At 44.9% G+C, this 10,505-nt stretch overlaps 1 protein-coding gene across 2 annotated transcripts in view; it reads left to right on the top strand.

Moving 5' to 3' along the window:
• The first annotated feature begins 1,423 nt into the window (after positions 1 to 1,423).
• Positions 1,424 to 10,505, top strand: part of LRGUK (leucine rich repeats and guanylate kinase domain containing) — a 108,090-nt gene continuing 99,008 nt past the window's right edge. For both annotated transcript variants that reach the window (XM_087860821.1, XM_087860820.1), the window contains exons 1-2: positions 1,424 to 1,712; positions 9,095 to 9,202. In XM_087860821.1, coding sequence (XP_087716947.1) covers positions 1,425 to 1,712; positions 9,095 to 9,202 — 396 coding nt within the window. In that variant the 5' untranslated portion in view covers position 1,424. The remainder of the gene's footprint in view (positions 1,713 to 9,094; positions 9,203 to 10,505) is intronic.

The raw sequence follows: 10,505 nt of genomic DNA, 5'->3' as shown, positions 1-10,505 counted from the left end.
ACTCTGTCTTAAGACACTGTCCTCAATAGACGGACATTGGCAAATCTTGCTTTGCTAGAAATACCGATTAAGTTATGTTAAGAAACCAAAACCACATTGGGAGTCCATTTTCAGACTTTCTGCCCCCTTCTTTCCTATGTCAGTTAGCAAGGGCCAGGTCCTATGGGTGTGATGATGAGGAAAAACCCCTTGGAAGAGTCTCTACCCACTGGAAAAAGAAATAAGCAAGCAGCAAGATGAGCCAAGCAAAAACAGATACTTTCATTGTGGCCTTTACATTTATGACTAGCAAGATAATAAAGGAAGGTAATTCTGAAAGCTTTATGTCAGTTTTAACGGTCCCTCAAGCACTGAGAAAGATAATAGTCAATGGATGGTGTCCATAAGGATTTTTTCTTCTTCTCCCCTGACAGCCATTGACAGGATCATTTTGTATTTGCAACTGCTATCACTGAAGCATGGAGAAAAGAGCCTGTGAGACGAGGAGGATGAGAGCAACTTCCCTGCAAGGATGTCTATTGTCATCACTATGGCAATAATAGTTACTATAATTTTCATTCTGCTTTTCCATAGTCTACTTTATGGAGCTCAAGGCTATGGGATTTGGGTAACATCAAATCACACTAGCATAAAATCATGCTTTGTAATCTTGCAAGAGTATTTTATGAAACTGCACAGAGAACCTATGCAACAAGATAAAAATAATTACCAATGCAGGTCACTTGACTAATACAATTATTTATGGGATGCTAATAGCTTTTCGGAGGCTTTCAGATACGGTGTCAATCTGACAATCGTTTTTGGGTTTTTTGGTTTTGTTTTTCTGTTTGGATTGTTAGACCACTGCCCGTTTTGCTCCCCAAGGACATGGCTTATCATTTGGGGGGAGGGGGAATGTAAATTAATTGCAAATCAGCTCTCAGTCGTAGTCGGGTAGTTTCTCTGTGGTCTCCTAACACCGCGCGGTCCGCTTAGTTTCAGTGTTAATTAGCTTTCCGACAGCGAGCATTAGAGATATCTAACACTTTCAAAGTACCACTCTGCGTCAAGGTCCTCTGAATAAGCAGGTGAATGTAGGAGGCTCACAGGTGATGTTGGTTAGGGTGGGATGCAAAATCTCCAAGAGGGACCTCCAGGTCGGGAGAAACCAGTTGGAGACAAAAGGGATGCGAAGACAGGTAAAAATGAGAAAGACGAGTTAAAAGAAAGCCAGCGATTGAAAGAACTGAAAGAGAGGGGAAAAACAAAACAAAACAAAACAAAAACCACCCAGACGAGTCAGACGAAGAGAAAGAAAAAGTCGAGAGCCCGCGGTGGCTCAGACAGTAAGCCAAGGCGCGCGGAGGGGCGGAGATTGCAGCCCAGAATCCCTTGCGGCGCCTCCTCCCCAAGCGTCAGTCTCCTAGGCAACGCCGGTAAACACGATGGCGACAGCCGGGAGCGATCCCCAGTGGTTAATGTCTTCTCTCCAGAGCAGTTCACGAACTGGAGCCCAGTGGATACTGCCGCACTCAGAAAAAGAGCGCCAGTCTTGCTGGTCTTCTTTCCCCATGGGGCAGCGACCGAAAGGTACTTTCCACAAAGCCTCCTCCTACCTGCTCCAGCAGCTCATTCACCGCTCTCAGGAGTCGGACGCGGAGGGAGAGGAAGACGAGGGCGAGGGAGAAGTGGAATCCGAGGAGTCCTCAGAGTCCGAGATGCTGAATTTGGAGGTGTGCCTTCCCCCCCACCCCCTCGCTCCCTTCTCCAGCCGTCGGACCCCGCTACTTCGGCGGCCGCTTCCTCACGCACCGCACCCCCACGAGCCCCAGGGCTCTCGCCGCCGGGAGCACCTCTCCCTGACCGTTCCTAGGCTCCTGCTCCTTTCTTCCCGTTTCCTCACCCTTTGCCTGCCGTATTTCCAAGTATCTCCTTTTTTTTTTTTTTTTTTTTTGGTCACTCGCACATTTGGTGTCTTAAGAGTCAAGTTACACAGCGTCCTGATGAAAAAGTTTCCACCTATTTGTATGGGGAGTTACAGCTTTAGCTTTTAAAAATTGTGCTTCGACGGTATTGTGAACGGGCAGAGTTCGGCTTTGGCATCACCTGCACCTTTTTCCGTGATTGTGAAGTACTCCAACACTCTCCCCCACTTCCAGTGCCTTCATCCTCCTTTCTCGAGGAAAAAAAAAATTACTCTCCTGAAATAATCTGATAAGGGCTAACTCAAAGACCAAGTGACTTAAAAGTATTACTTCTGCCAGGGGTATATAATGCATTATACAAGCAACACACACATCCCCTGACAGTGTTCAAACAGCTGGCTCACTGTGGTAGTGTTTTCGGAGGTGGAGAATGGCTTGTATCTTCCCAACTGTATTGCCTGAGGTGTGGCTTTGTCTTCACATTACTATAAATTCTCTTGTCTACAATACCTCTTCTAAACATCACCCAATTCTACTTCTCTTCTACACTAATCCTCATCGTGTTCTTTTTACCCCACTGCCTGGTTGTTCCTTTTTGTTGTTGTTTTGGTGGGGGTGGGGGTGGGGGTGGTCTGGGTCCCTTTCTACCTCTTTATCACTTCCTTCCCTTGGCTTCTAATGTATTGTTTGCTTTCCTTCAAAAACATAAGTTGATTTGCTGCCTTTCAATAAACTGTTGGATTTTCCTCTTTGTCTTGGCTGCCAGGAAACTCAGAATCAATATTTTTCTTCATTTTAATAGTTTTTCTCTAGGGTTTTCTCTCCCCTTTCCTCTTCCTTCGTCATATAAACTGCTGCAAAATCTTCTCTGAAGTAGATGTAATACAGAGAAATAGAATGTTTCCAGTACCCCCCTTCTGTGATATTCTGGCTTCCCTGCTCTGCATCTTTGCTCATTTTCCTAGTCCGCTCTCCTCCTTGAGGCCAAATATGGTTTCCTTTGTTATTCCTGTTCTCTTTCACTCCTTTCCTCATTTGTCCTGTTTCTTCATATTCACCTGTCTGTAATTTGCACTGTTTTATGTTCCTCTGATTCTACCATTAACCACCTACGTTTCCCACTTAGGTTCCCTTCTTTCGTAACGTTCTTTTGTCCATTTTCAATATTTGGCCCATTTTTCTACCCTGCTCTCCCATTTTGACTTTCCTCTTCTTCTACCTCCTATACAGGCTAGTTACACATTAGTTTTTCTTAAAGTGGACGATAGAAAATTATTACTTATGTTATTTGTCTTTTGTTGATTTTCTTTCCTACCCTTAACAGTGGCAGATGCAAAACTGCAGCAGTGTTTTTACAACTTTGGGGTGTTTGTATGGTTTCTACCAGCTTCCACCCCAAAGGAATTCACAGATGAATCACCAGTTTACTTTATTATTCTAATTAACGCACGCTCTTGGGCTATGGGCTTCATTAGTGCTGGTATTAATCTGTCTTCAGTATGTCATTAACAAACCATAAGGGGTTATCCCTGGCTTGTAGGCTGTGTGTAAAAGTTTATTTTTTCTTCCACTTATGTTCTAAATATTAATATTTGTTTTGTGTTCTTACATCCTATTTTAGCTTTTTAGGGTATCTAGTAAGTTTTAATATGCTGAATAAGCCGAAAACTTTTAAAAGGAAAGATTTATTCTTTCACGTTCAGAGATTCAGTGTCCTCCTAGCCTGGCTAAGGTTTATAATGCTATTGTGGTCACAGTGGGTATTGAGTGCCTATCATGTTATTAGTCTCAGAAGCCCCTGGTGAACTTAAGGAAGGTAGAACAGACCAGCTGTTCAGAATATTGGCTGTGGTTAGTTTTGAGATTTGAGCAAGTTATTTCACTTCCATGTCTCCTCTGTAATCTGGGAATTCGAATGATACCTATCTCATAGGAGAGTTGTGAGAATTAGATGAGACCCTATACATAAAATGCTTAGCGTAATATATTATTTTTACTGTTACCGATAGAAGTAATAACGCACGTGTTTTTTATCTGCTAACTACAGCTCATTAAGTGATTTGGTTAATTTTGCTGACTTTGAGCAAACATTCATTGAATGACTGCTATATGGGAGCCACACTCTGACTACCTACAGGCCCATGACATGTGTCTGGTGCAGGGAAACTGCTCTGCCAGTAACTTAATGTGGGTAATAATGTCTACTCATGGGATAGTTATAAACATCAAATTGGATAAGAAAGTCTGTTGAAGTTCTTGATGTAGTGTCTGATACAGAGTAGGTTCCTAAAAGTTATAGAGGTAATGCATAATAGCTATAGTAATGATAGAAGAAGATAAGAACGTGGTTGAGGACATAGGTGTCCCCTGCGCTCAAGGTCAGATAAGGATGTGAGTAAATCACAGCTATTGAGCACCTGAAGCATTATACACAGGTGTATGCAGATGACAGCTGGATTATAGGGCAGACTACGAGGAAGGATCATGGCAGACTTCGAGGGAGGCAGACCCTTGTCTGGGTGGAGAGGGGGTGTGCGGGCAGGCACATGGCAGCTGTTCCTACTGATGGCTTATAGGTGAGAGCAGAGAAAGCAGCTGAGGTGGGGGCCAGAGTGTGGAGGGTTTTACGCTGTTCTACAGACCGTGCACTGGGGTCTCCACGCAGTGGGGAACTGCCCTGATGGCCCACTGGGGTTAGATTAGAGGATTAGGTAAGACTGGAGACAGAGAGATCAATGAGAAGACTCTAGCAATGTCTACAGAGGAGACAAGAGTCTGGATTAAGGCAGTGGAAGTGGGAATGGACAGGAAGCTAAAGACAAGACATTTAAAATATTTAAGATGGGACAGTTACTAAGTAAATATTGGAAGTCTAGGATGATCGCTAGGTCTCTGGCTTGGCCTGGGGACATATTAAGGCCATTCACCACAGAGAATTGGACAGGTGCAGCTGTACACGAAAGGGTCAGATATATGAATCACATGACTCTGGAAATCAGGGGAGGGGCCTGGGATCATCCAGGAAGAGAAGAGGAGGGCCAAGGGAAGAACCCAGGGGGTCCAGCAGATGAAGAGGACTCAGAGGAATGGTAAGTGAAGGAGGGGAAGAAAGAAGTGCTATGTGAGGGGAAGCCAAGGCAAGAAAGAGTCAAGAACGTGGAAATGAGTTGTGCTGTCAGTAGGTTAAATGAGAAGGGCCCTAAAAAGTGCTCATTAGCTTTGCCCATTTGAGGGTGCTTGGAGACCTTGGCCCATGTGGTTTTGTGATGTGGCAAAGGCAGAAACCTAACTGAAGTGTGTTGAAGAGTGAATGGGAGGTGAGCAGGGGGGCACTAGAGGATGGAAAAGCAGCTCTGCAGTAGCTCAGTTATTTAGGGAAACCTTAGCTGTAGCTCGAGAACATGTGGGACCGAAGGGACTCAGACTTGTACCGCTGGAGAACTGACAGGGTGCAGAATGATGGCGGAGAGTGACTGGCTGAAATCCCAGGCAAAGATGGTTCCTAAGCTAGGTGTCTGAGGAACCAGGAAGTGGGGGCCCTGAGTGTGGAAAAGAAGCAGTCTGCCTCTGAGACCTGAATGAAGGGCATCCGGACAGGTGCGGAACACGGACAGGGTTGACGTCTGATCGCTTCTACTTTGCCTGGGAAGTGGAGGAGCAATGCATTTGCTGAGAGTGAGGACAAAGGAGTGGAGGCACCTGAGGCTTGAGGAGAGGATGAAGGTCCGGCAGCCAAGGTAGGAGCAGAAAGGCAGCTGAGGAAGAACGAGGGACTGGAACAGCAGCCGCCCGGCTAACAGTTCACCGTGGAGCGGTACCAGGATGCATGGTTGTGGGGCCCCTCCCAGTCCACTCAGCAGCTCAAGGGCAGGAGCACTTTCTAATTGACTCGGCCGTGTTTGAGCGCCTACCGTGTACCAGGCACCGTGTTCCCCCTCCTACTTTATGCTTTAGCTGTTTTGAACTCTACTTTCCCCAGTGGGCTTGCTCACCTTTGCCTTTGGAATTTTGTACCTGTTGTCCTTTTGTCTGCAGTACCCTTCCTGGTCCTCTTCTCCTTTGCCCGAATAACTGTTACTTGTGTTTCAATTTCATTGAGTTCTCCCCCAGCAAGTCTTTGCCAACCTCCTAATTCCCCCTAGAACTGGCATAAAATGGACGCCCTGCTTATCGTCAAAGCACCCTGCTTACTTGTATTGTAATATTTATCCCTCTACTGAAATTGCTTGTGTACTTGTCTGTCTCCCAGACTGAATTGTAAATCCCTTGAGGATAGGCACCATGTCTTATTCATAGTTCTAGCCGCTGAGCCTAGCATACTGGCTGGCCTGCTACAAAGATTTTTATCCCAAATGAATGGTGAGCACGACACAATCCCTGCCTCAGCGCGGTAGTTGATTGTGAACTTGATTCAGGTTTGGGTGTGTGTGGTAGTTTGCGTCGGGAGAGGAGGAGTCAGAGACTTAAGGCTAGAGAGACCTTGAAATGGCCCAGGGGATACCAAGCAGGGAAGGCGGTGAGAGGGGACAGATAGACTCTGAGAAAGGAAAGGATGAACAGGCTGGAGATTTTGTTGTCATCACAGAACAGGGTCAGTAGGGGTTGAAAGGTGGTGGGATCACAGAGGAGAATTCTAGGGTCTGAGGTTTCTCAGGTGGAACAGTTCAGCATGATGACTCGGCTAAGGGCGTGGCCACGGAGGTGAGTGGCTGGAGCTGAGTAGAGATCAATTTAAAGTATCTGCAGTTGAGGAAGAAATGTGTGCGCATGCGCATGGGAATAGGAGGGGGGGCGGGTATGGAGGGGCCATCCTTAGGCTCTGAAGCCACCAGAGATTAAGCAGGGCTTGTAAAGGTATGAAAATGACCGAAGATCAGAAGGGAAAGGCATGATTCTGATACATGGTAAGAACCTCACTGGAGGTGTGAGGGGGTTGCCGTGGGGAGGCTTGCCTTGGGCATCTGGGAAATGCTGACCGTTGTGCCGGCCTCCGTCACAGTGGCTGTGTTGAAAAACATTTACCTACTATCAGTCGGGTGCCATATCTTCTCACATCCAGGAAATAGAGGGGGTGGGTCAGGTAAACTTCAGAGGTTTCGATGGAAAGTTTTGGAGGGAAGGTAATACCCCCACCTCGAATCCTTCCCAGGTCTTGTATAAGAGGTTGGAATTATATTTAGAAAAGTGAGTGTCTTTGCTCCATTTGTAAACAGGTTGATTGGTATGGAAGAATGAAACATTACGATGCGGAATTTCCAACTCCATCAATTAGTGGAAACAACTGTCATTTATTGGGAACACTTGCTGTGGTTCTAGGCAAGGCACTAAGCTTTGTATACACTTTTTTTTTTTTCATTCTCCCTAAAACATTAAGGAAAGGTAATAACATTTCCTATTTACAGATGAAGAATGTGAGGCTCAGAGAAAACGTTATCTCCCCAAAGTCATAAACTCAAAATGGCAGGTCTGGGCTTCAGGCCAAGCCTGTCCAGCCCCACAGCGTGTGCACTGTCTCCACTCGATCCATGAGCGATATTTGCTTCCCTGGGCTAGTGGGGGGGGGGGGGGGGGCGGCGCGGGGCGCACAGAGAAACTTCCTAGTAGCACAAGCCTATGTACTTACAGCCTCAGTACCAGCAGCTGGAGCCGCACTGTTGGTTCCTGAATTAATATAGAACTGGGAAGAGTATTTCGCCATCACTGTCCACATGCTAGTCATGGTTAGTTATATTGGTGTGACTGATGGGGTTACTGGATTTCGCGTCCTCGTGCTGAGGTTCGTGTTAATGTGTGGGTCATCCTAGAGTTGAAGGCAGGACAAACCTCACATGGATCTACCTGTTGTCTCTTCTGTTTGTTATTTTTGGGGAGAGGGCATGTTGACTCCTTACTGGCTCGTGGCTTTCTGCAGACCAAAGGCCAGCCTTCTTACAGCAGTGATCATTACCCTTTTAATAAATCTTGTAAATTGTATGAATCCGGTAAAAGTAGCTAGTAGGAAGCAAACCCAGAACCTAATTTTTTTCCAGCAAGAATACCAGATTTAGGGGCGCCTGGATGGCACAGCGGTTAAGCATCTGACTTCGGCTCAGGGCGTGATCCCAGTGTTATGGGATCGGGCCCCACATCAGGCTCCTCCGCTATGAGCCTGCTTCTTCCTCTCCCACTCCCCCTGCCTGTGTTCCCTCTCTCGCTGGCTGTCTCTATCTCTGTCAAATAAATAAATAAAATCTTTAAAAAAAAAAAAAAAGAATACCAGATTTAGCAAAGTAATTGCCTTAATCTGGGTGTAACCATTCTTTTGGGTGGAGGCTAGCAGTCTGGTGTAGTGGTTAGAATTGCCCTGGGTTCAGACAGATTCAAGTTTGTGTATTCTGTTTCTGTCACTTACTAGCTATGTGGTTTCAGGCAAGTTAATCCCTGTAAGCCTTAGTTTTTTCATCTGTTGAATGGATCTAAGAGTACCTACCCCAGGGTGGTCGGGAGGATTCGATGAGTTGATCGTTGAGAGCTCTGAGTTCCTGGAACAGAGAAACAATCAGTGTAGCTCTCACCACTGATGGTGATGCCTCCACTGCTGTTGCGTTGATTTCACTTTGAATACCTAATGCAAGGGACCCCCCAAAATTCAGTGGAAATAAAAACACCGATTTGATAGATACTTGATTATATGTCCTATGTATGTGTCTTCAACACAGAATTTTCTTTAGAGCTGAAAAATTCTAGAAGGGTCAGCTCCTGAGTATGTAATATACCAAGTGCTGGCTATGAGGAGGTGGACTGTTTCTTTTGCTTTCTTTTGCTTGGTTTGCCTGCTTTCTTTCCTTGCTTTCTTTTCCTTCCTTCCTTCCTTCCCTCCCTCCTTCCCTCCTTCCCTCCTTCCTTCCTTCCTTCCTTCCTTCCTTCTTTTTTAAGATTTATTCATTTGAGAGAGCATGAGCGAGCTAGAGCAGGGGTCAGGGCAGAGGGAGAGGGAGAGACAGAGCCTCAAACAGACTCCCCACTGAGTGTGGAACCTGATATGGGGCTTGATGTCATGACCTGGAGATCATGACCTGAACCGAAATCAAGAGTCAACAATTAACCCACTGAGCCCCCCAGGTGCCCCTGGACCATTTCTTTTCTAATGGGAGTCCTTTGTCCACCTATTTGGGTTTTTTGTTTGTTTATGTTGTTTGTTTGTTTTCCAGGAGGAATTTGATGGAGTCCTGAGAGAGGAGGTCGTGGCCAACGCCCTTCACCAGTTGGGGCGCTCAGGCTCCGGGACTGAGCAGGTCTATCTCAATCTAGCTTTATCAGTGAGTATGACAAGATCACTATGGGCTGACTAGGCTACATCTCGATAGTGGTTGGACTGTATCTGTTTTTTCTGCCACTCAGCTTTCGTGGTGGCCCCAGATCTCAGAGTCTTTCATTTGATGGAGACTGGTGATAAGAGTTATTTATGTTAAGTGAGGCATCAAAGACCTCTGGGCAGTCCAGTAATTGGCCCCTGAATTCCTTTGTTTTCATTCCCATCAGTCTGTTTCTTTCATCTTTAGTCTATATTATAGTAATCAATGCTTTCTTTCCAGAAGTTGAATTTGACTCTCTGAAACCAATCAAAAACTCTTTGAGAATTTTCTCTCTGATCAGTGCCAGGACTAAAATTAGTATCTAAATCCAAGGGAACAAAGTATTTTGGTATTGACTCCCTCCTCCCCAAGTATGTCAAGAAATAAGTAGCTTTGAGCCACAGCTCACTTTCTAAAAGATCCCCATTATTAAAAAAACGTGTTGTTCATCAGTTTTCAAGATATCAATACTAACACATAATCTTGGCTTCACTTTTTAAGGGAAGCTGTAAGAGCAAAGTACTCATCGCATTTCAGATTCTTTCTTCCTTTTCTCTGTATCCTAGAAAAATTAACTTTTTGCTTCCTTATACTGTAAAAGTATTAAATATTCCTTGGAGATCCACACAGTAAACACAGATACGTAGGTGAAAAAAAGCACACTGAATTTTTGCTCTTGTTCTATAATTTGGCTAAGGTATATATAATTCACAGCAAGCAAAGCATGTATGACTCATGATCTTGGTCCATCTTGGATTTGAGCTGGTAAACTATCCAAGAAACGTTAAGCTCTTTTCACCCATGCTGGTTCTATGGCGTATCCTTTGAGGACAGCATATTAAAGCTGTAATCTTTTACCGTTTTCACTTTATAACATTTTATGGATGACTCAGCCAGTTAAGCAGTAACTTACAGGGAGCATCCAGTGTGCACTGCCCTATGTTAGGCATTGGAATGGTGGATAATTCCAGCATCCAATACATCCCCTCACAAGTCCATTTCAATCCATCTTCTACTTACGTATGGAGTGCTGTGCCTTAAATTGATCTGAAAAAAAAAAAAAAAAACCCTTTAAATCTTATTTCAGCTAGATGGACTGATGCTTAACTTACCTAGCCCCTGACCTCCTTACATTTGAGATACATATTGAATTACTTTGCCTTTATAACCTGTCTTACTGCGTACACTTTCTTAGGGTTGCCTGGTTTGGTGATTTCCCCTCCTTATATCTTATGTTTACACGTTATTTTTTACTTTTTCTTATTAC

Source organism: Ursus americanus, chromosome 3 (assembly GCF_024610735.1).
Source record: "Ursus americanus isolate L20-20 chromosome 3, mUrsAme1.1.p, whole genome shotgun sequence".
In the NCBI taxonomy this organism is placed as follows: domain Eukaryota; kingdom Metazoa; phylum Chordata; class Mammalia; order Carnivora; family Ursidae; genus Ursus; species Ursus americanus.
The sequence above is the reverse complement of the archived record's forward strand: the minus strand, read 5'-3'. Positions and strand labels throughout refer to the sequence as shown.